The 26383-nt window shown below is 42.8% G+C and overlaps 1 protein-coding gene across 13 annotated transcripts in view; it reads right to left on the reverse strand.

Annotated features, from left to right (window-relative positions):
* LOC119974673 (general transcription factor II-I-like) overlaps positions 1–26383 on the reverse strand; it is a 195368-nt gene that overhangs the window by 114136 nt on the left and 54849 nt on the right. For all 13 annotated transcript variants that reach the window (XM_038813765.1, XM_038813764.1, XM_038813763.1 and 10 more), the window contains 5 exons: positions 24412–24550; positions 19246–19383; positions 18107–18290; positions 15240–15268; positions 3225–3276 (listed from right to left, as the gene is read on the reverse strand). In XM_038813765.1, coding sequence (XP_038669693.1) covers positions 3225–3276; positions 15240–15268; positions 18107–18290; positions 19246–19383; positions 24412–24550 — 542 coding nt within the window. The remainder of the gene's footprint in view (positions 1–3224; positions 3277–15239; positions 15269–18106; positions 18291–19245; positions 19384–24411; positions 24551–26383) is intronic.

Here is a 26383-nt window from a genome sequence, read left to right on the forward strand (position 1 = left end):
TCTGCTTTTCCATCTTATGTCAAAAATGAATAACTGCACACTTTCCCACATTATACTACATTTGCTACCTTATTTCCAACTTATTTAATCTGTCTACATCTCTTTACAGCCTCTGTGCCCTCATCGCAACTTGAATTATAATAATCTTTATTGGTGTCACAAGTAAGCTTACATTAATACTGCAATGAAGTTACTGTGAAAATCCTCCAGTCGCCACACTACCGTTTGCCAAACCAAGGGAGAATTCCAAATAACCAATTCACCTAACAAACATGTGTTATGGGACATGTGGGAGGAAACCGGAGCACCCGGAGGAAACCCACGCAGACACAGGGCGAACGTGCAGACTCCACACAGACAGTGACCCAAGCCGGGATTAGAACCTGGGTCCCTGGTTCTGTGAAACAATAGTGCTAACCATCGTGCTACCGTGCCGCCCCTACTTTCAACCTAGCTTTGTATCAGCAGCAAACTTGGAAACATATCTCTTCATCTAAATCAGAATATAGGTTGTAAATAGATTAAACCCCGGCTTTGATCCTGGCAATACCCAATCATATTGCCAATTTAAGCCTGCCAACTTAAATGCACCATTCATCCCTACGTGTTGCTTCGTATCTGTTAACCAATCCTTTATCAATACTAATATATAATTACCCCAACTCCATGAGCCATTATCTCATCAGTAATTTTGTTGCACTTTGCGGAATCTTTTGGAAATCCAAGTATACTACATCTACTCATTCCCCCTTTTCTACCCTGTTAGTTATATCCTCACAAAACCGTACTGAATTTGACAAAGACAATTTTCCTTTCATTGTTGAATTTCCCTTTCCAATGGGGACTTGTTCTAATCATACTATACTTTAAATACACTGAGACTTCCTTATTAATAGATCTAATCACTTTCCCAATCATTATTGTCCGTCTAACTGACCTGTAGTTTTCGATTTTCTCTCACCGTCCTAACTTGAATTGCGGCGTTAAATTTACTCAGTTCCAATCTATTGGAACGATCCCAATCTGGGGAATTTACATCCACCAAATGTGCAGCTACCTCTTATAAAATTCCGGGACATATGCCATCATGCCACGGGATTTACCGGCTTTTCATCCCATTAATTTAGCCAATACTTTTCATTATTTAGGTTTCTCATTCTGATTAGACTCATTGCTCACCACAATTTCCACAAAATAATTCTGAGGCATCAGGTCCCGAGACTGTCAGTTTTAGTCACTTAAATATCTCCAGTACTTTTTCTCTGCTGATATTAATTATCATACTTTTTAGTATCTGTTTTACCCTCTATTTCTGGCATGCAACTGTATTTTCTTCTGTGAAGATATCTTTGCCATTTCTTCATTCCCAAAGATAATTTCTCCCACCTCTACTGCTAAGGAATCAACATTTACTTTAGTCACTCTTCCTTTTTATAGACTCTAATATAAAAGCTCTTACAATCTGCTTTTATAGTACTGACCTATTTCTCACATTTTCTACTTTTTCCCTTGTATTCAACTTTTTAGTGGCTATTTGCTGGTTTCTATAAAAAAATTTCCAATCCTCAGGCTTGCTAACATTCTTTTCATAAGCCTCTTTTAAACAAATACTATCCTCATCCTTCTTGGTTAAACCATGGATGGATCTTTCTTGGCGAGTTTTTTGTGTTTCAATGAATGTATTTTGAATTTATTTTTAATATGTTTTCCATTGTTTATTTTCTGCCATACCTTTTAGTCTATTTATCCAATCAACCTTAGCTAGTTCTCACATATAGTTATGTAATTGGTTTTGTTTAGGTTTAATATTCTTGCTTGTCATTGGATTGTTACATTCAGTCTCGACAAGGAATCAAATTGCATTATGTTCACTAGTTTCCAGTGGATCTTTTATTAGAAGATAATTAATAAACCTTGCCACATTGAATAATACCAGATATAAAATAACCTCATCCCTATTTGATTCCACAACATATTTCTCCACAAACTGACGTGAATGTATTCTACAAACGCATCTCAATTTTACTAATTTCATTGGTCACATCTATTGAAGATGAAAGTCCTTCACAATTATTATATTGCCTTTGTAACATACACAAATAATTGTGTTTTAATGCTCTGTCCAATGGCATAACTGCCATGAGGGGGCCTATAAACTACTCCCATCAGCATTTTATGAACCTTTCTAATTCCTATTTCATGATCTTCGGAGCTAGGATCCTTCCTCTCTAACGTCTTTGTGTCAACCTTTATTTTCACGGCTAGCCCCTCCGTCCTTTGCCATACTCGCTGTCTTTTTGAAGTATTCTGTATATTTATTCCACAACCTTGGTCAGCACATAATGATGGCTGTATGATGATTTCAACTGAAGTGTTTATCTAAATTGTTAAAATGAATCAAGTTCTGGCTGTTTCCTACTTGATCTATACACAAAGCCAAGATACAAGGCTGAACAGTCAACCCTGCAAAGAGCCAAAATATTTCATATTTTTATGGTCAAATTTCAAAATTCATGCACATCTATAACTTTCTGTCACACCGTCATCTCTTGCTGTGCTTATAAATTTGGACCTCCTCCGCTCAATCCAGTAGTTTATATTAATTTTGATCTTCAAGGGGAAAAACTCTTTCACCAATTTGTTCCATCATGCACTCTCTGTACCAGGTATTGTTCCATTCATCCTCAGATGTTCAAAGACAAAATTCCTGCTACTCACCCAGTTAAAAGACCTATATTTGAATATAACAGTACTGGTCAATGAGAAATGCAGATACGAAAGTCAAAGTGTGTAAGTCAGTCAATAGGAAAGGAAAGCAAGAATGTGGGGGGGGGCAAGAACAACATAGAATGAGAAGAGTGAAGGATAGTGACAACAATGGAGGAGGGAAGAGACAGATGTACAGACAGAATGAGAGAGACAGTCAGACAGAATGAAGAAGGTACAGAGGTAGAGTCATAAAGAATGGGAGAGAACTTAAGACAGAAAATTGAAGGTGACGAGAAAAGTCAGGAAACAGACAGATACATCAGCATCTAGAATCACAGAAGATACAGAAAATGGCAAGAGGAAAAAGCAGATGGAGGGGAGAAGAGAGGAAAGAAACAGGCAATTGAGGATGAGTGATCAAATCACAGAATGAGTGCACAGTGTTGTAAGGCACAAAAGCTGCAAGGCACAAGACAAATCAATTTACTTCTATTAGCCTGTATTTTCCTTCTCACCTGGCAACTGGCACCTGTGCATTCTCCTTTCCAGTAGGCTGTATTGCTTCCACTATAGAAATAATAATTCATAATTTAAATAATTTAAAATTATTGAAAACACTTTACATTTCACATTAAGATCAAACAGAAAAAAAATCATTGAAATTTACACCAGTAGATGGCAGAGGCATCAAATACAGAATAATTGCAACATAATCAGTAAAGCTAAACTGAAAGAAGAGTTCTGAATGGGAAGAACTAGTGGTATTTAAAAGGGAACAGAAGAAAAGTTTCCTCTCAGTGCAAAGACTGGGTCATGATTTCTTATGTCACGGCATCGAACAATCAGTGGTTAGGCGTGCTTTTGCATTTTTAGATCTTTAAATTTTTGCATGGCAAGTTGAGGCAGCACGGCGGCAATGGTTAGCACGGCTGCCTCACAGCACCAGGGGCCTGGGTTTGATTTGACCTCGGGTGACTATGTGGAGTTTGCACTTTCTCCCTGTGTCTATGTGGGTTTCCTCCGGGTGCTCCAGTTTCCTCAAACAGTCCAAAGATGTACAGGTTAAGTGGATTGGATACGCTAAATTGCCCCTAGATGTCTAAAAGATTAGCTGGGGTTGGGGGAAAAGGACGGAGAATTGCGCTTCGGTCGGGTGGTCTTTCGCAGGGTTGGTGCAGACTCGATGGGCTGAATGGCCTCCTTCTGCACTGTAGTGATTCTATGAAAGGGTTAAGCTTACAATGATGAAATGAGGTACCCGGACGACCAGGGCAAGCAACTCATAGAATCTACAGGGCAGAAGGAGGTCATTCATCCCATCGAGTCAGAACCGGCCCTTAGAAAGAATACCCTACCTCCACCCTATCCCCATAACCCCACCGAACCTTTTTGGACACTAAGGGCAATTTATCATGGCGAATCCACCTAACCTGCACATCTTTGGGCTGTGGGAGGAAACCGGAGCACCAGGAAGAAACCCACACAGACGTGGAGAGAACGTGCAGACTCTACACAGATAAGTGACCCAAGCCGGGAATCGAACTGAGACCCTGAAGCTGTGAAGCAACTGTGTTAACCGCTGTGCTACCATGCATATTTCCCCCATTCAGATTGAAAAATTACAAAATTACCAGGACTGAGAATAAATGGGATCGCTGGCTTTATTAAAATAAGAAGCGATCACAAAATCAAGGATGTTATCTGATGAAGCAATATTCAGGCCTCAGCCATGTACAGAGGAACAAACCGAAAGATGTCACTATCTTGGGAAGAATGCAGCACAGAATACATTTGTGTAAGGGAGCAGCCAACAATCACAATGAGCCAAATGGCCTCCTCCTATGCTGTATCATTCAATGAATTCAAATAAAGTACAGAAATAAATAATTAGAGGTAAAGAAAGACTGAATTCAGAGAATAAATGGCAACGGTTTTCTAATTTTTAAAATCTTTAACAAGCAAACCCAGAAAAGGCTAAAATTTCATTACGGTTAATGGACAGCATTTAACACTCATCACATGATTAAAAGAGTACTTAAACTCTTTAAGGGGGCGGTGGGTGTGTGTGAGTGTTTTGCAGTGGTGTGTTGAAATTCCTACTGTGAGTGTGTGTATCTACTGTGCAGGTGAACCAGATTCACACCATTCAGTCCATTTTAATCATGAGGCAGACCTGAGGTGCTATTTTCACAAAGTCAAGATGAAGCAGACAGCAACTTTAGGATATTTGAGTTCAATTATCTATTGGTACCTTCACCTAAACAACAGCAAATGCCATTAGCTTCACTATTTTATTGACAGCAAATTATGGCCCAATATTGGAACACAAATGATTCTAACAGTACCAACATTACAGATGACAATAATTTATTTTTAATTATTGAGATATTTTGGTATAGTGACAACAACAAAAGAATATACATGAAACCATAAACATAGTGCAAAAGTCATTTACCTCTCCTACAGGTCCCGCCCTTATTGACCCTCTACTCTAATCTACCTCTCCTCCCTGGTCTGCTGATGATTAATTCCCCGCAATGAAGGCGACGAACGGTTGCCACCTCCGGGCGAACTCTAACAGTCACCCTCTCAAGGCAAACTTGATTTTCTCCAAACAGAGAAAGCTAGCCATGTCCGATTGCCAGGTCTCCGACTTCAGGGGCTTTGAGTCCCTCCCAAGCTAATAGTATCCGTCTCCGAGCTACCAGAGAAGCAAAGGCCAGAAGGTCTGCCTCTTTCTCCTCCTGGATTCCCGGGTCTTCTGACACCCCAGAAATCGCCACCTCTGAACTCAGCGCCTCTTGTTTTTAACACCGTGGACATGACGTCCGCAAACCCCTGCCAAAACCCCTGAGCTTTGGGCATGTCCAAAACATGTGGACATGGTCCGCTGGTCTTCCCGCACATTTTGCACACCTGTCTTCCACCCCAAAGGATCTGCTCATCCGGGCCACTGTCACGTCAGCCCAGTGAACAACCTTAAATTGTATCAGGCTAAGCCTGGCACATGTTGCAGACGTGTTGACTCTACTCAACGCATCTGCCCATAGACCATCCTCTATTTCACCTCCCAGCTCCTCCACCCACTTGCGCTTCAGCTCCTTAGTCTGCGTCTCCACCGACCCCATAAGCTCCTTATAAATGTCCGAGACGCTCCCTTCTCCTACCCACCCTCTGGAAACTACCCTGTCCTGAATCCCCCTAAGTGGTGGGAGCAGGAAGGTTGACACCCGTCTATGAAGGAAGTCCCGCACCTGCAGATACCTGAATTTGTTTCCCCTCGCCAACCCAAACTTTTCCTCCAAGGCCCTCAGACTTGGAAAGCTCCCCTCAATGAACATATCCCCCATCCTCTCAATCTCCGCTCTCTGCCATAACTGGAACCCCCAACCCCCCCCCCCCCACCCCCCCCCCCCCCCCCCCCCCCCCCCCCCCCCATACTCCCCAGGGCAAACCGGTGATTATCACAGATTGGGGCCCAGACCGATGCTCCCACATGCCGCCTCCACTGGCCCCAAACTCTCAGGACCGTCACCACCACAGGGCTGGTGGAGTACCGTGCCGGTAGGAACGGCAGAGGCGCAATTACCAACGCTCCCAAACTGGGGCCCTTACACGAAGCTGCCTCCATACGCACCGATGCCGACACCTCCCCCACCACCCACTTCTTGATCATGGCTATATTCACCGCCCAGTAATAGCTACTAAAATTTGGCAACGCCAGCCCGCCCTCTCCCCGACTCCGCTCAAGCATCACCTTCTTTACTCGCGGGAACTTGCCCACCCAAATGAAGCCCGTGATCACTCTGTTGACCCGCTTAAAAAAGGACCATGGAATAAAGATGGGGAGACACTGAAATACAAATAGGAATCTCGGGAGGACCGTCATCTTCACCGTTTGCGCCCTCCCAGCCAGAGACAACGGAAGCGCGTACCATCTCCGAAAATAGTCCTTCATTTGGTCCACCAGCCGGTCCCATTCCCGCACCACTTTGATGTCTAGGTACCTAAAGCTTCCCTTTACTAACCCAAACGGCAGCTCTCCCAGTCGCCTCTCCAGTCCCCTAGTCTGGACCACAAACATCTCACTCTTTCCCATATTAAGCTTCTACCCTGAAAACCGGCCAAATTCTCTCCTAAAGTCCTCATGACTTCTTCATCCCCTCTATTGGGTCCGAAAGGTACAGAAGGCGGTCATCCGCACAGAGCAAAACCCTGTGTTCCACTCCTCCTCCTCCCCCCCCCCCCTCCCCTCCCCTCAGTCCACTCCAGCCCCTCAAGGCTCTCAGAGCAATTGCCAACGGCTCTATAGCCAGCACAAACAACAGTGGGGAGAGGGGACATCCCTGTCTCGTCCCCCGGTGCAGTCTAAAATAGTCCGATGTTGTCCTATTCGTCCGTACACTTACCACAGGAGCCTGATACAGTAACCTGACCCAGTCAATAAAGCCCTGCCCGAATCCAAACCGTCCCAGTATCTCCCATAGATAGTCCCATTCGACCCGATCTAAAGCCTTTTCTGCATCCGTTGAGATCACTACCACCACCTCCCTACCTTCCGGGGGCATCATGATCACATTTAACAGCCTTTTTACATTGGCCACCAACTGCCTGCCCGTAACAAACCCCATCTGGTCCTCCCCAATAACATCCGGAACATCCGGAACACAATCCTTGATCCTGGAGGACAAGATTTTGGCCAGCAACTTGGCATCTACATTCAACAGGGACCCACACAGCTCCGGGTTCTTGTCCCGCTTAAGGATCAGCGAAATCGTTGCCTGTGACATCGTCGGGGGCAACGCCCCTCTTTCCCTTGCCTCACTGAACATCCTCAACAACACCGGTTGCAACATCCCCGAGAACATTTTGTAAAACTCCACTGGGTACCCCGCCGGACCCGGGGCCTTACCGGCCTGCATGGCCTTCAAGCCCTCCACTATCTCCTCCAGCTCAATTGGGGCCCCCAGCCCTTCTACCCGCTCCCCGTCCACCTTTGGGAAATTCAGTCCTTCCAAGAAGCGCCTCATCCCCTCCGGCCCCGCAGGGGGTTCCGACCTGTATAGCCTGCTGAAGAAATCCCTAATCGCCTTGTTCACCCGTACTGAATCACCAACCAGGTTCCCATCTCCGTCCTTTACTTTCGCTATGTCCCTAGCCGCCTCCCTGTTCCTAAGCTGCTGTGCAAGCATTCTGCTGGCCTTCTTTCCATTTCATAGATCGCCCACCTCGCCTTTCTCAACTGCTCCACCGCCCTCCCTGTGGTCAGCAAGCTAAACTCCGCCTGTAACCTCCGCCCTTCCCTTAAAAGCCCTGCCCCTGGGGTCTCCGCATACCTCCTATCAATCTGTAGTAACTCCTTTACCAGTCGGTCAGTCTCTCCCTTGTCCACCTTCTCCCTATGGGCCCGGATCAGCTCCCCCCTGACCACTGCCTTCAGTGCTTCCCACACCACCGCTGCTGAAATTTCCCCCGAGTCATTGATGTGCAGGTAGCTCTGAATACATTTCCTCAGCCGCTCGCACTCCCCTTCATCCGCCAAAAGTCCCACATCCAACCTCCAGTGCGGGTGCTGATTACTGTCTTTACTAATCTGCAGGTAAACCCAGTGCGGAGCATGGTCTGAGATTGTAATCGCCGAGTACCCAGTATCCACCACCCCAGCCAGCAAGGCCCTGCTCAAAATTTAAAAAATCAATCCGGGAGTACACTTGATGCACATGTGAGTAGAAGGAGAACTCCTTCACCCTCGGCTGCCCAAATCTCCATGGATCCACCCCACCCCCCCCATCTGCTCCATGAACCCTTTTAGTTCCTTTGCCATTGCTGGCACCCTGCCTGTTTACGAGCTTGACCGGTCCAAGCCAGGGTCCATAACTGTGTTGAAGTCTCCTCCCATGACCAACCTGTGCGAGTCCAGATCCAGTATCTTCCCCATCATCCGCTCTATAAACTCCACATCATCCCAATTTGGCGCATACACATTTATTAATACCACCTGCACGCCCTCTAGCTTCCCACTGACTATAATGTACCGACCTCCCATGTCTGAGACAATTCTACACGCCTCAAATACCACCTGCTTACTGATCAGGATCGCGACCCCTCTAGTCTTTGAATCTAGTCCCGAGTGAAAGACCTGACCGACCCAGCCTTTCCTCAGTTTAACCTGGTCCGTAACTCTAAGGTGCATCTCCTGCAACATTACCACGTCCGCCTTCAATCCCCTAAGATGCGTGACACACGTGCCCTTTTGACCGGCCCATTTAACCCTCGAACATTCCAGGTGATCAGCCTAGTTGGGGGGCTCATTGCGTCCTGTCCCCGTCCCCCCTCCGCCGATCAGCCATCCCCTTTATTAGGCCCGCCTCCAGCCCCCATCCCTGGCGCCAGATCGTCTCCCACCTATTGTTCCCTCCACCCCCCCGCCCCGCGCTCATACAAACAAACCCCAACATCAAACAATCCCCACACAATTGCCCAACAGAAAAACACCAAGATCAAAACAAGGACACCTCCATCCCCCAACAGTGCAAATGAAAACCTTATCTCACTCAGCTCTACCGCTGGTTCCAAATCAATGCAAACAGCATCACACATATCTTCCATGAAACGCAAAACGGGAAACATTTTACAAATACAGAGAAACAAAAAGAAAAAAACAAAAACATGAACGTTGCAGCCAAGTTCAAAAGTTCTCAATCCATCACCAGCCCTTTCTTTATCCCCCTGACACCACCTCTTCAGCCACGTATTCATCCTATATAGCCTGTCATTTGTACTCTGACTAGCACGTGGCACCGGTAGTAATCCTGAGATCACTACCTTTGAGGTCCGATTTCTTAACTTCCTTCCTAGCTCCCTGCATTCTGCCTTGAGGATCTCATCCCTTTTTTTACCTATGTCGTTTGTATCGATGTGTACCACGACCACTGGCTTTCATCTCCCCCCTCCAGAATGTCCTGTACCCGCTCCGAGACATCCTTGACCCTAGCACCAGGGAGGCAACATACCATCCCGGAGTCTCGTTTGCAGCCACAGAAACGCCTGTCTATTCCCCTTAAAATTGAATCCCCTATAACTATTGCACTGTTACACTTACTACTCCTCTCCTCTGCAGCAGAACCAATCGTGGTACCACAGGTTTGGCTGTTGCTATTCCCCCCCCCCGGGAGGCCATTCCCCTCAACAGTATCCAAAACGGTAAATCTGTTCTGCAGGGGAATGGCCACAGACTGTTCCTGCACTACCTGCCTTGCTCTCTTGCTCTGACTGGTGGTCACCCATTCCCTTCCTGCCTACGGAGTCTGAGCCTGCGGTGTGACCACCTCTCCATACGTGCTATCCACAATACTCTCAGACTCGCGGATGCTCCCCAGTGTCTCCAGTTGCTGCTCCAGCTTTGAAATTCGAGCTTCCAGGAGCTGTAACTGGAGACACTTCCTGCACACATGCTGACCCTGGGGACTGGAACTATCCTCAGCCTGCCACATGGAGCAAGAGGAGCAGACCACGCCTTGTAGCTGTCCTGCCATGATTTATTCCTTTAAATTAAACCTTTGAAATTAAACTTTAGAAAGATGTTTTTGTGTCAGATTAAATCCAATCCCCGAATACAGCATGGCATGCCAAGAAGACATGAAAGAACATATAGGTATATCTATCTCATCCTGACTACTTTCTAAAATCATTTTCCTTTTTAAATATAATGAGTCTTTAACATGTGACTGAAGTTATGACTGGCTAAAACTCACAAAAGGAATTTTTATTCTTTCGAAAACCACAGCAACCTCGTCAACTCTAAAGGGGCACACCCTATAACGGCAGAAATCAAATTCCAAGGAAATGCACAAAGGTACTTTACACTTCTACGCCAGGCTCTAGTCAACGGTAATGATCTTTCTACAAGGACAAAGGACCTTGAAACGTCTGGTAAAACTTATCAATGAATGAACATTAAGCAACTCAAGAATCCAGACCAGGAATTTGCATCTTTTGTCCAAACCAAGGGGGAAAAGTTGGAGTTCTGCCACACGATCCTTCCCAAAAGGTGCTAGAATCTGTAATATTGTCTTCAGAAGCTAAAGTCTGCAGTCTGCCACCTTCCATTAACAAAAATAACAGCAGAACTAGAGTTCTGTCCAGGTTTAAATTGAGGGGCCTTCACCTAAATGGATTGCACTGGAACCTTTGAACTTCTATAGCATTGTCTACTACAATGCAAATTCATCTCTAGGGCCTCTCCAACATGGGAGTCAGCACTACTGAAAAATGAATTACCCCACATCAGCTTCAGCCTGCTAATTTGGTTTTCTCCTTCTTTCTTTCCCATATCCCTCCTTTAGATTATGAATGCAGAAAGGGAGGGGGATGTTGCAAACCCTCTTCCAAGTTTTATGTCTGTGCAAAATAAACTAACAACCGATTTCCCAACATTGAGTTTGCTGTGGGGTTAATAGAGGATTGGATCACTCCAAAAATTGAAGGGCCGGGGGAAACACATCACCAATCATAAATGGGGGAAATCAAAAATCACCTTTCTGTTTACGGGTGGTGAGGGGAGAAGTCAGGGTTGTTTTAAATTAAACCCCTTCCAGGGCCCTGACAATCTCTTAGTATATGCAATCAGATAAAATAGATTGACGCAAGTAATCAATTTTCTTGGAGATTTCCTTTCTCTCCAAAATTCGTTAAAATCTAGCATGGTCAGATCATAATTTTTTTACTCATTTTTTGTACAGTGTACATTATTCCACAAAGAACCATAATGTAATATTCAATGGGCAAACTATCTTCACTATGACCGTTGTAAAGAATTCCCCCAACTTATTTGACCAATGGGATCCCTTGTTCACTGTCTACACAAGAGCCAGTGATGCTGTAGCTAAATTACAATTAATTTAACAACCCAATTATTTTCTCCATTTCCTGGGATAAAGAGCAACACTTTCTATTTTCACAACCAAAAATATTTTGAAATGAGTAGCTCATGTTATGTGTCACTGAAGGATGGAAATGTAAATACACATTTTTCCACATTGTTTGATTTCACACTGTATTTTCCCAAAAAAACACCCTCTGTTTTAGGGTGCTTAAGTTCGTAGTTTCAACACAATGCATCAAAACTACATCCTGTCTTATCTGAGTCCATTGCTAATACAATGGGCCACTTAAACCCCGCAACTGCTCGGTTTCCTTAGATGTGACATCATCTTTCTGTGATGTCACATCATGACCTGGCACGGGTATAGGGTGGATACGTGGGTTTGAGTAGGGTAATCATTGTTCGGCACAACATCAAGGGCCGAAGGGCCTGTTCTGTGCTGTACTGTTCTATGTTCTAACACTCTCTAAATAAGGTTGTTCATTAAAGTTACTCCAGACCCATTTGCTTCATGTCTAAACCAATATATTTAAACGACCCTGATGCTCCAATTCCAATCTAGAATTTCATTTTTATCTTAATAACACTTCTCAAATTCAACAGTACCACTCCATAAGAAATCATCAACATGCCATGAAGATGTTTGAAAGTTGTTTTTGATAGGATAAAGGATTGGGGGTTCCGCTCTTGATTGAACACAACCTACTTTCAGAAAAACAGATCCCACTGAAAAAAACATACCTTCAAGCCATCATTCAGGCCATAAACACATTTTGTTTAGTTTCCATGGTTTCCCTTCTGCATAGCTTGTCTCTTAAGGTGGCTACAGAAACACTCACATCTGAAAATTTTCAACCTGCAGAAATCGGCTTTCAAGTCAGTTGATGTACACTCACATTAATGTGTATGGGGCCAAATGAACCAAAAAGATCAACATGACTTTTCAGAGTATGAAGAGTCCACTAACACTTGTATTGCCTGGTCTCTCTTCAAACCTCTGACCATCTACTCTCACTTTAGCCTGCGAGTCCCAATCCGCATTCACTTCCTTCTATATGACAAGCCTGGCTGTCCCCTATCATGTACTTTACAATAAACTCCAAATTCCTTCTAACTGTTTGCTTTGCCTCTCATTATTAGCCAAAATCTTCCGGTCAGCTGCAATGCTGAGAAAGTTGCCACTGCCTGAAAAGTTTTCTGCAGCCCAATCATATTGCATACTTTGTCTTCCAACTTCTAATTCCAGCTGCAGCAGAAATGTGTGGGAGGTCGAGTCAGATCGGTTCTGTGTGTGTGTGTGTGTGTGTGTGTGTGTGGTAGGCGGGGGGGGGGGGGGGGGTTGGTTGACATGTTCAGCTTAATGAGGCTGGTTACGGTCAGAAATTAAACTGCAATATTTCCAGGATAACTGTTCAGTTAAGCCCCAAGTATATCTGGCCCAAGTCTCAGGCCCTGATGTCTACCTCAGATTGTCTTACACGGTGCAACTTTTTTTTTTCTGACACCTCAGCCTTTATGAAAGCCCTTCTCCCTGCAAGTAAAACATTTAAATATGCAGAAAAAATTTAAATATAGAAGTTAGCACAGAAGACAACTGGTGATTTCTCTCAGATTTTGGGGGGGGGGGGGGGTTCCAAAACCTTTATAGTTGTTAACTTACATTTCGGTTGACTAGTAAAACTCCTTCTAATTAATCATCCTGATCTTCAGCCTCAGAATTCTCTGTGTCATGCGCCAATTCAAAGACCCTAATCTTCTGCTTTAGGTGGTTGATTTTGAGTCACAACTGAAACTCCTGTTAACTATGCTCCAGGCATTCCCAGAGTTCATTCACATTTTTGGTGTTCCAATCCTGTTTTCTGCTGAGATATCTATGTCCACAAAAGGTGCTTTCAACTCAATTCTTCCTACCTGTATTGTACAGACACCTGCATGTACTGTACTGGGCGATCTGGAAATGTGGCAAATGGAAGCCCTCTGTTCTTTGTGACACCGCAGAATATGCCTTCTGTTCCAAGGTTGCCAACAATGACTGTTCCTCCAGGATTTATTTTTAGGAAGGCAGTCACCTGTTCCAACAGGAATCTTGAGAACCAAACTCCAAGGGTGGCACAGTAGCACAGTGGATAGCACTGTTGCTTCAAAGTGCCAGGGACCCGGGTTCGATTCCTGGCTTAGGTCAGTCTGTGGGGAGTCTGCGTGTTCTCCCAGTGTCTGCATGGGTTTCCTCCGGGTGCTACGGTTTCCTCTCACAAAGTCCCGAAAGACATGCGTGTTAGATGAATTGGACATTCTGAATTTTCCCTCTGTATACCCGAACAGGTGCCAGAGTGTGGCGACGAGGGGCTTTTCACAGTAACTTCATTGCAGTGTTACTGTAAGCCTACTTGTGACACTAATAAAGATTACCAGGAGCCTGTCCATGTGCGACCAGCATTTTAAATGCTATCACTAAATCAGGGATCTCCAAATTGAATTCCTTCTGTCTGTTAAAGTCCATGATATGTTCCTCCATGGAATTACCCTGTCTATCAAAGTCTGTCCATGTCACATGGGCATCTTTGTAAAATGTCATTCATGAACCCCAATAGAAGATCCAAACCTTAATCAGTATCCAATTGCTGGCCATCCAGTTCAAAATACTGTGTTTCTTATATTACTTTTGTGAGGAAGTGACAATCCCAAAAACATACATCCCTGCCAAAGAGAAAATATAACCCATGTCCACATATTCACTTCATTCCTCCACTGCTCAACTCTGAAAACATCGGAGGGTAATCATACGGACAACTGAACATTTGCTTTCAGCCATTTGTTACAATGAGCACTAGGATTATAATCTGCTATTTGAAAATGTTTTCCCCTTTTCAGCATTCTCTGGTAACATGTTTTACTCGGGTGGGGGGGGGGGGAGGCGCACAGTGGCATAGTGGTTAGCACTGCTGCATCACAGCACCGAGGGCCCAGGTTCAATCCCAACTGTGTGGAGTTTGCACATTCTCCCCATGTGGGTCTCACCTCCGCAACCCAAAGATGTGCAGGATATGCTAAATGACCCCTTAATTGGATTTTTTTTTAAATGTTATACTCCTGTTAACGTACTGGTGAAGAATCCAACGCCAGTTTTTACTTGGAAGCATTCATAGAAATATATTTCCTGATTTCACTCCCCTCGTGTCAGCAAGTGTCACATTCATTATATGTCCTCAAGTAACTTTCCAATTGATGCCCAGCACCTATATGCACTTAACTTCAATTGCTGTACTTAACATTTAGGTCCCCAAGCCCCTAGGAATCATTGTTTTCTATGTTTGTAAAAGCCAGGTATTTCTAATACACCTAATATAGGTAAAAGATAGCTGTTTAAGTGTAAATATTAAGCCCCAGTTTTTAAAGCCTGATCAAAACACTATGAAAATTCAAGAAAATAAAATTTAGACGTCAATTATTTTCTCAAAAAAATTTTGTGTCGATCAAGTTGGTAAATGGATCATAATTACATCCTTTGGAAAGATTTCTTCACAATCATAGGTCATAATTTTATAAACTGATAATCTTGATGAATATAGAATTAAGTTATGCCACAGTAGTGTAAAATATGCTGCACACGTTAAAAATACTAAAATATGCATCATAAACAACTTACCTTGCTGAATGGATGCATCCAAGAATGGCCTAGATTAAAAGAAAAAGAGATTGCATAGTATTGATAACTACCCACAAATTCAACTGTTCAATCATACTTGATATCACTACTTAAAAATGTATATGTAGACATTGTGTTTTGTGAAGCTTTGCTAATTGGACATATCAGCTTCCTATCAGTACGCAATAAAAAGTCTGATTACACGAGAACAATCTGTGCAGATTCTAGTCTTGCAATTTTGGAAACATTAACATTTTCTTCAGAAGTGAAACGAACTGGGAGTTTACCCATTAATGGATCAAATGTTTCAAAACCTTCACTGCGATTTATAAATATGTTACAGCCACTGGATTTTGAAGCAAACGCTCACAATGTTTGGCAATTTTAGCAAAGATGGGTAATTCAGAGATTAATACAGTAAGAAGTTTTACAACACCAGGTTGAAGTCCAACATGTTTGTTTCAAACACTAGCTTTCGGAGCACTGCTCCTTCCTCAGGTGAATGAAGAGGTATGTTCCAGAAACATATATATAGACAAATTCAAAGATGCCAGGCAATGCTTAGAATGCAAGCATTAGCAGGTGATTAAATCTTTACAGATCCAGAGATAGGGGTAACCCCCAGGTTAAAGAGGTGTGAATTGTCTCAAGCCTGGACAGTTGGTAGGATTTCGCAAGCCCAGGCCAGATGGGGGGGGGGGGGATGAATGTAATGCGACATGGATCCCAGGTCCCGATTGAGGCCGCACTCATGTGCGGAACTTGGCTATAAGTTTCTGCTCAGCGATTCTGCGTTGTCGCGCGTCCTGAAGGCCTCCTTGGAGAACGCTTACCCGGAGATCAGAGGCTGAATGCCCTTGACTGCTGAAGTGTTCCCTGACTGGAAGGGAACATTCCTGCCTGGTGATTGTCACGTGATGTCCGTTCATTCGTTGCAGCGTCTGCATGGTCTCGCCAATGTACCACGCTACGACATCTTCTTCGCAGCCTTCAAACGTCATCGATGAAGATCAACATCTTGCCACGGTCATCACCACACCCCCACTACTTGCTTCAAACAAACGCGCAACCTCAAACAAACCATTGTTTGCAGAAACCTACCCAGCCTTCAGAACAGTGACCACGACACCACACAACCCTGCCATGGCAATCGTGGTACATTGGTCTCGTCAATGTACCACGCTTCGGGACATCCTTTCCTGCAGCGTATGAGGTAGACAACGTTGGCCGAGTCGCACGTGTATGTACCACGTACCTGGTGGGTGGTGTTCTCACGTGTAATGGTGGTATCCATGTCGATGATCTGACGCGCGACAACGCAGAATCGCTGAGCAGAAATTTATAGCCAAGTTCCGCACACGAGTGCGGCCTCAACCGGGACCTGGGATTCATGTCGCATTTCATTCATCCCCCACCATCCGGCCTGGGCTTGCGAAATCCTACCAACTGTCCTGGTTTGAGACAGTTCACACCTCTTTAACCTGGGGTTACCCCTATCTCTGGATCTGTAAAGATTTAATCACCTGCTAATGCTTGCACTCTAAGCATTGCCTGGCATCTTTGAATTTGTCTATATATATTTTCTGGAACATACCTCCTCATTCACCTGAGGAAAGAACAGTGCTTCGAAAGCTAGTGATTGAAACAAACATGTTGGACTTTAACCTGGTGTTGTAAGACTTCTTACTGTGCTCACCCCAGTCCAACGCCGGCATCTCCACATCAGAGATTAATAGTAAATGTAGTTATCAACAATTCTTATTGGTTAGGTTAAATTTGACCCATAAATATTCATATTAGCCCTTTCTTATAACTAGTTATATTATACAATGCCAGCAATTTCTAGAATTACATGCAACTAACAGAGGATCCTCCAGTGATTGCCCTGCACCAACTTATTAAAAATGTTTTACTCAATTGTTCTCTCCACTGTACTAAAGCAATTCTTGCTGGGCCCTGAATATCCAGTAAGATTTGGAAATGGAGTATTCAAGAGCAGTTGCTTGTAAAACTGTTCAGGAAATAATTCTGCAAATAGGATGTCTTGAATTCATCTATTTCACCACTAAGCACTCAGCAGGAGGTGGTCCAGTACAAAGAGAATGCATTCCATTCCATCAAATATACCAATGATCACAAGAAAAATGATCTATTATAAAATGGCTCTGAAGCAGCTTCACGAGAAGCTCCAGTTTATTTAAAACCCTTCAGTGTCAACATTAATTTCTGTAGTTAACTATCAAGAGCTGGGCGGCACGGTGGCGCAGTGGTTAGCACTGCTGCTTCACGGCGCTGGGGACTTGGATTTGATATCAGCCCGGGTCACTGTCCGTGTGGAGCTTGCACATTCTCCCAGTGTCTGCTTGGTTATCACCCCCACAACCCAAAGATGTGCAGGGTAGGTGGATTGGTCACGCTAACTGCCCCTTAATTGGAAAAAGATAATTGGGTACTCGAAATGTTTTTTTTTTTAAAACTAGCAAGAGCTAACATCAATGCAAATAATTGAATGGCCTCCAAACTCAATGAGTGCTTGTCAGGAGCCAGATAAATAAATAAATTAAGAGTCACAGGATAACAAATGATTTATATTTATCTTTGGTAAGAGAACTGCTTTTTCTCTCCAAAACCCAGTGGCTGAACAAAGACTTTAGAGCCAAAAGATAACCTCCCAAAAGTCACATTTTTCATGTTATACCAGCTTCATATGGAAAATTAGTTCTTTTAGTTTGATGGTCTGGCAAGTACTGATCTGAAGCAACACATAATGAGACTTCAGTCATTAAACTTTGCAGCTCAACGTCTTGCACTTGATTCATCATAGGACTCAAACTTGCTCTTAAAATGAGGCTCGAGGGAAAGTTTACCTCTTTATTAAAAATATAATCTTTGCCTTTTGCTCCAAAATCTTTTTTAACGTTGCATTGTCATAATCTGAAGGCCGCTTAAAACAGACTCCATCCGGAAGTCCTTGTATTCCTACAGCAGCTGGGTCCTTCAAGATCTTCTCATATGGCACAGGGTTTGGAGTAGGTTTCCCAAGGGCTTTACCTGAAATTAGACAGAACAGACAAGGTAACAAACAAGGTGTAAAAACATTAGCACAAAGATATGTAGTACTCAGATTGGCAGAATGCTGAAAGGTCTGATATTTTAGACATCAAATCCTGGATTGAAGGTATTTTGGGTTCCAAAAATGTATTCATAAACTCATGGATACAACAAAGTATTGTAACAGGAATAAAACTAAATTCCCTTGGTTTTAAACAACACCAGCACCCTGGCAAGAGCATCATTGCTCAGAGTTAAGATGTTCCATATGCACGGCAGAGGACCATCAGCGTGTGCTCAAGTCACTTAAACAGGCATCGTCAGAAGAGACATGCATTCTACAGTATTAAGACCTAAGAAAGGAGACAGTCTTGGAGGCAATGCATCTTAAAGGGTTAGGAGCATGCATTGTGCAAATTGGAAACCAATTGCACTCGGCTCCAAAACTCTATCACAGGGGCAGTCCAATAATTCAGGCGTGGACCGCAAGATACTACTCTGGTACTCAGAATCACGAGATTCTATGCGTCCCTATTTAACAAACAGTTAATTGTAGAAATGGGTTATAATATTTAATAACTGGATTTAATATTTAATAACTGAATATAATATCACTTTGCGAGAACATGTAAATGCTGCACATATCATTAAAGAATGTGATGTAAAACAGCATATGACTAGCAGCGCCTGTGTGCGTGTCTGGAAACCTTAGGTTAAATGCATTTTGCTGAGCTCTCATGTAATTTGTATTTATTAGTACTAGTCTTCAAATGAAAGAACCTACACTTTTGTTTACCAGTCCTGTGTCGGATTGCTGAATTTCAAGACAGCAAGTAAAGCAACACCTTCCCTTTGAAACACTTAATTCAATTCTACTAATGTCAATAAACAATAGTCATAGTATATCAATGCTAATTCTCCCCCACCCCCACAAGCAATTGAAACATAATAATACCATAGAGTGAAGAAAACAACTCTTCAACTGATTTTCTTGTTGTTTCAACGTCAACCTGCTTATGCACAGTAGTCGGTGTCACACAGAGAACATCTTCACTTCTGAACTTTTCTGCTGCCTTTCGCTCCTCAGCCACACCTGAAATTAAACTAATTATTAAAGGCGGGCAGAGAGAACACTGCAGATCATTGCCACAAGCTTGTTTTAGACCCACTGAGCTGAACAACTAATCAACCTATTAAACTAAGTTTAGAAAACAAATGTCATTACTTAACATAAGCCACACAAAAACGCTTCTCCTTTGACCTGTTTTTTTTTAATTCATTTTTACAGCGCATGTGCATCACTGGCTGAGTCCCCATTTGTTGCCCATCCCCAATTGCCCTTGAGAAGGTGGTGGTGAGCTGTCTTCTTGAACAGCTGCAGTCCATGTGGTGTAGGTACACCCACAGTGCTGTTAAGAAGGAATTCCAGGATTTTGAACCAGTGACAGTGAAGGAAAGGCTATATATTTCCAAGTCAGGATGGTGAGTGACTTGGGAGGGGATCTTCCAAGTGGTAGTGGTGGTGTTCCTAAGTATCTGCTGTCCTTGTCCTACTAGATGGTAGTGGTCGTGGATTTGGAAGGTGCTGCCAAAGAGGCTTGGGGAGTTAGACACAGAATTTACAGTGCAGAAGGAGGCCATTCGGCCCATCGAGGCTGCACCAGCCCTTGGAAAAAACATCCCACTTAAGCCCACACCTCTGCCCCATTACCGTAACCCAGCAACTCCACCCAACCACTTTGGACATGAAGGGCAATTTAGCATGACCAATCCACCTAATCTGCACGTCTTTGGACTGTGGGAGGAAACCAGAGCTCCCGTGGAAACCCACGCAGACATGAGGAGAACGTGCAGACTCTGCACAGACAGTGACCCAAGCCGGGAATCGAACTTGGGACCCTGGACCTGTGAAGCGACAGTGCTAACCACTGTGCTACTGTGCCTGCAGTGCATCTGATAGATGATGCACACCACTGCTACTGTGCATCTGCAGTAGAGGGAGTGAATGTTTGTGGAAGAGGTGCGAGGTGCCAATCAAGCGGACAGCTTTGTCCTGGATGGTGTTGAGCTTCTGAGTGTTGCAGCTGCACTCATCCAGGCAAGTGGGGAGTATTCCATCACACTCTGACTTATGTCTTGTAGGTAATGTACAGACTTTGGAGAGTCAGGAAGTGAGTTACGCACCGCAGGATTCCTAGACTCTAATCTGCTCTTGCAGCCACAGTATTTACATGGTTCGTCCAGTTCAGCTTCTGGTCAATGGCAACTCCTAGGATGTTGATAGTGGGGAATTCAGTGATGGTAATTCCATTGAACGTTAATGTATTTTATTCATAAAGGGTCGCCTTCTCAACCTTGCCCCTCGCCTGACTGTGATGATCCTCAGGTTAAATCACCGCCAGTCAGCTCACCCCCTCAAAGGGAAAAACAGCCTTTCGTATTCTGGAACAATAGCGTCTTTACCTTTATTTTGGTACTGACATTTAAATAGCAAGATGAAAAATCAGGTCATTATATGGGAATGTATCACTATCACTATCCAAATGGGTTTTAGAGAATATTGCACTGTGTTGTCATCAAGCGAGTGATTTGTAAATGATTAAAACCATACCCATATTTTATGGGTTTCCTCCGGGTGCTCCAGTTTCTTCCCACAATCCAAAGATGTGCAGGTTAGGTGGATTGGCCGTGATAAATTGCCCTTAGTGTCCGAAAAGGTTAGGTGTTATTACTGGGATAGGGTGGAGATGTGAGCTTAGGTAGGGTGCTCTTTCCAAGGGCCGGTGCAGACTTGATGGGCTGTATGGTACTGTAAATTCGATAATTCTATGAGTTCACTCCTGATAATTCAACTTTTCTATACTAAATACTTTAAATTTATGATTGGATAGAGTATCCAACATCAGTATACCATGCAGTATTTGCCAACGTGCAATCTGAGCTGATGAGGGAGCAAGTATGGCCAACCAGGATGATTGGAAAACTTTTTAAAGACTGAATAAACTATGAGTCAAAATCTCATTGTTAAATAAATGTTGTACTTGTCTGAAATAAAGCAAAGAGTCATCGGACCCAAAACGTTAGCTCTTTTCTCACCCTACAGATGCTGCCAGACCTGCTGAGATTTTCCAGCATTTTCTCTTTCGTTTCAGATTCCAGCATTCACAGTAATTTGCTTTTATACAACATTTATTTAACTGCATTAATAAATGTTTTTCTGTTTGAAACTGCTCAAGACCTGGAATCAGAGAGGTGTAGTTTCTTTAGTGAAATGGAAGAAAACAAGATCAAGAATATCGTTTTCTATTGGTCGCCTAGTCAACAGCATTGAAATGCCCGATTAAAAATATCACCTTTACATTATATTCAAGACCAGAGGATATTTCTTCACAGTAATAATTTAGGAACTACAAAGGAGAACCAGTGATTTTTTAAGAAAATAATTTATGGACATGTATTTTGTGACAACTTTATTATCTCACCATGACAAAGGATACATTTTTCACTTTTGTGCTCATGAAACGTAATAGGAATTAGAAGAAATACAGACTGCAGGTACACAATTCACCATTATGTGCTTGCAGCATGCACAAAGTAATTTATCCTCAAAATTGTTCATGGTAAGAAGGTAGACAGCAAATAGCAAACGGGATAGCTGAAGACACTAAAAGACATTGGGAATGACCTGTCGAGAGTGTACAAAATGCAGGGAAATCTGCCAACACAATCCCACCCTCCCTCACATGGTCACCTGTCCCGTCCATGCTGTTCAGTTGCTCCCGTCAACACATTCTGCTTAACATGTTTTGCCACTATTAGCAATCTTCAACCCTTAATGGCACCATTAACACTCCCTTTAGTCTTAAATCCATGACACATTTGTCAATATCCCCTTTGCCACAACCTCTGTTCTGTTTTGCCCCACCTCCTCCGCCCCCTTTCCTGTTCTACTATTCTGCCCAGCACCTCCGCCTCTTTTCCAACTGCATAATTCTTTACGATTTTATCTTTCCTCATTTCTGTAGAAGGGTCATTTAGACCCAAAACATTAACTGCTTCTTTCCACAGATAAACTGCAATGACCCTTTCAGGCCTGAATATTACTACAGTCCTTCATAACAACCCAAATCTGACCACTAGGTGTAACAGTCAATTACACCACACATTCTAGCTTACATGTTCTTGTGACACATTAAGTCAGAGGATATGTTAGTATAAATTTACTCATCTACATTGATGGGCCAAATCTTTCATGGAGTAGCAACCACTGTGGTCGGATTGCCAATCCACTCCTATTTTCCTACCTTAGATTAGGACTCCACATTTCTCACCCAGACATTTTAGAATCATAGAACTTACAGTGCAGAAGGAGGCCATTCAGCCCATCGGGTCTGCACCGGCCTATGAAAGAGCACACACCTCCACTCTATCCCCGCAACCCAGTAACCCCACCTAATCATTGGACACCAAAGGAAATTTATCATGGCCAATCCACTTAACCTGCATTTTTGGACTGTGGGAGGAAAACTCCCGGAGCACCCGAAGGAAACCCACGCAGACATGGGGAGAAAATGCAAACTTCAAACATTCACCCAAGACTAGAATTGAACCCGGGTCCCTGGACTCTGTGGGGAAGCAGTGCTAACCATTGTGTCATCATGCCACTCATAACTTCCGACATAGGTTTGCTGTGGAACGTGAAGTGTAACAGCTCCTCTAGAGTCCAACAGTGTAAGGGAGGAAAGTGGAGGAAATGAAGCCACACCCCAATTGTCCAATGTAAGTAGATGAGGGAGTAGGATGGGTCAGGGGAAGTTGGTGAGTGGAGTCAATATTATAGTCACCCTGGAGTTGGTTTTAAATCTTTGAACATTTGTTGTGTAATTATTCTGATAAGTGAGAATCACCCAAAGTAGCTGACTTTAAACAAGAGCTACAGAGGTTTCTAGGCGCAGGGCAACTAGTAAGCTGAAGTTGAAACTTTCAGGCAATCCCATGTAGTCCCTGCGTGAAAACTTCGGAGGGGAACCCCAGCACATCTTCCAGGGTACTATGATCTGGAGACTTCAAGATGTGGGCCAATTTATTTTTCAATCTTGCTTTTGAGATATGCATTACACTGTGTTCTCAGGAGGTTACTACTGATTACAAGTTTTATTGAACAAAGTCTATCAAAGTGGCTAGAAGAATAGGGAGGATGTTTACCTTCTGACTCCTCAAAGCCATATGGTCAAGCTTTATGACAGGAGTAACAAAATACACGAACCTGGATCAGCCCATGCACTAAGCATGACAAGTCAATTTGGTTGTTCAGCAGACATGATGTCTATTCTGACACTATCATAGGCGCACTGCGGTTCTAAGATACACAGTAGCAAATCATTAAGCTGAATAGAAAGCTGTCTTCCAGTTCTACCACGAACAAAGGCAGCAAGAATATCAACTCGCACAATGCAGATTTGGGATATGTACCAACCTTCCTGGTGATTTCTGGTAAATGTGGTATTCACAGGTGAGTGGTTCACCCACAAATGAGTTAAAGACTTTTGAGAGGGGGGAGAGGAACAAGGGGATAGCAAAGAGGATGGGCAGATGGGGGAAGAAACAGGGCTTAATTTTGTAGAAATCTATATAGAGAAGGCCTGCCGTTTCCCAAATTGCACTTTGTTAAAAAGAATCCCCATGCAATTCTTTCAATATTTCTACGCCATCTCTCAATAGCAGAGCTGGTTTAGCTCAGTGGGCTAGACAGCTGGTTTGTAATGCAGAACAAGACCAACAGCGTGGGTTCAATTCCCGTAACAGCTTACCCGAACAGGTGCCAGAATGTGGCGACTAGGGGCTTTTCACGGTAACTTCATACTTGTGACAATAAAAAATTATTAAATTAAATCCAGGAGTTGGTACACAGTATTGTGACATCTATCAATCAGTGTTACATTTATGAGTTTCACCGAATAATGCTGCATCAACAGTGTGTGAAAAAGATCCACTTTAAAATTAATGCCCTATAGGAATCTTGCCACAGATCTGCTTTTAATTAATAATAATTAGTTGAAATCAAACTAAAATTAACCTGCAACTTAGTACATTCCCTTTTTTACACATTTAATTCACTTACAGAATTTGACAAAGTCAGTCTGAAAATCCTTTCGGCTTCCAATGAATGATCTTCCTCGCTCGGTCCCTACGACAAATATATCTTTTTCATACACAGCAATACAAGCCACTTCAGCTTTTGACTTTGCAATTTCCTGGCACTGAAGAAGAAACATCAATAAACTCTTTTGAGAAATTTTAGAAAGACACGTGCATTAAAAAAAATTGTTTTTCATGAAACACACCTTCTGCATCTCACAAATTCTAATTTCCCTCATGCTTTACAAAAAGCACACAAAAAGGAAAATTCTCCAAATATGAAATCAATAGGTCACAAAGGCTCTTACTTGCCCTTTTAAATCCTGCATTTCAATCAGCAACTTAATAAGTATGGCATTTTTGGGGGGGGAAATGCACTAGGGTTTATTTATTTGAGTTGTATGCCTAAAAGGACACACATGTACATTTGATAAGACCATTCTACATCCAAAAGTGAGAAGTACCAGGGATTTCCATAACACGCCTTACATTTGGCACACATCATACTTAAAATATACATTAGTAGCACAAAACATTATTTCTCTGACTGGAAAAAAAACTCCAACCAAATAAACTCATTTAATCTAAACTTTCCACCATATCTATTCAAGGCTTAGGATGAATTTATCTAAATTTGCAATTATTACTAAATTAGAGCACGCATTAAAGTTGCGCAGATGGAAGCAGGGGGTTAGAAAATAAATAAACAACAAAAATTGCAATGTAGGAGTTTAATATGGGACATGTGACAATCTACTTTGGATCAAAAAGGGAAATTTGGAGTTTTGTGACTAAAAGTTCTGGAGAAACTAAAGCAATTTGGGTGTCCATATTCATGGGCCATTTAAAGCTAGTATGCAGATATAAACTGTAATCACAATGCTAACATGATGTTGGCCTGTACCTCTAATGGATTGACAGTGAAGTGATGTTTCGGTTGTACAAAACCTTGCCCGGATATCATATGCAGCACAGTATTAATTTTTGCCCACATCAAAAAATATACACTGGCATAAGGGGTGGTACAGGGCCGATTCACCAGGATTTAAAGGGTTAAATTATAAAATCAACTTGTATAAAGTTGTTTTATATTTCCTTGATGATAATGGGGTTTGGTAGTATAGATGCAGAGAGGCTTTTACTTTCTCTGGTGGGGAAATCCAGAATGAGGCGGCATATTTTAAAATTTGGGCCAGGCCATCAAGTTGTGATAATAGAAAGTGCCTTTGTACACAAGGAGGAAATCTGGAATTCTCCCTCTACCCTCCCCCAATAAAAAAAAGATTGTGGATACAAATTATTTGAGGCCAAAGACAGGTAATGGTATTAAATGTTATAGTCAAGAACGCAAGCATCTGAGATGGAGGGACAGACTGGCAAATGATATAAATGCATAGCAGAACAAGTTCAAATGTTTGAATAGCCTACTCCTTTTCCAAAAGGGTCTGCACTGTATAATAAACTGTTTTCTACAATTCAATATAGAGAAACAGCACTTCTGAGAGCCCACAGTAACTTCAATAATTGTTGACAAAAAGTTTAGGGCAATAAAGCAAAAATGTTAAGTTCAACTCTGCCATTTATGCAACAATTGTTTATTATTTTTACAAGGTGTTAAATAGTCAATAGGTAAATTTACAGTATTTAAATCCTACATTTGCACTTCATTCAATTTGGTAGGCTAGGGAGTTCATTAATTTAACTTAAATTATTCCTCATATAGGAGGGATAGACCCCCCCCCCAATGAGAAGCTGCCATTACTTCAAGATTTATGGTGTTTTCATAATGAACCATTAAGTTAATGCAGTAAAAGTAGATCCAAATGAGATTACACAAGAATGAAAAATGCAGCAAACTTTAAATTATGCAATCATATTTAACCCATTTTTGTGTCTGGTTTACTTATAGCAATCAACACAAACTTACTTTTCCACTAATTTACAAGTTATATATT

Source organism: Scyliorhinus canicula, chromosome 12 (genome assembly GCF_902713615.1).
Source record: "Scyliorhinus canicula chromosome 12, sScyCan1.1, whole genome shotgun sequence".
NCBI lineage: Eukaryota > Metazoa > Chordata > Chondrichthyes > Carcharhiniformes > Scyliorhinidae > Scyliorhinus > Scyliorhinus canicula.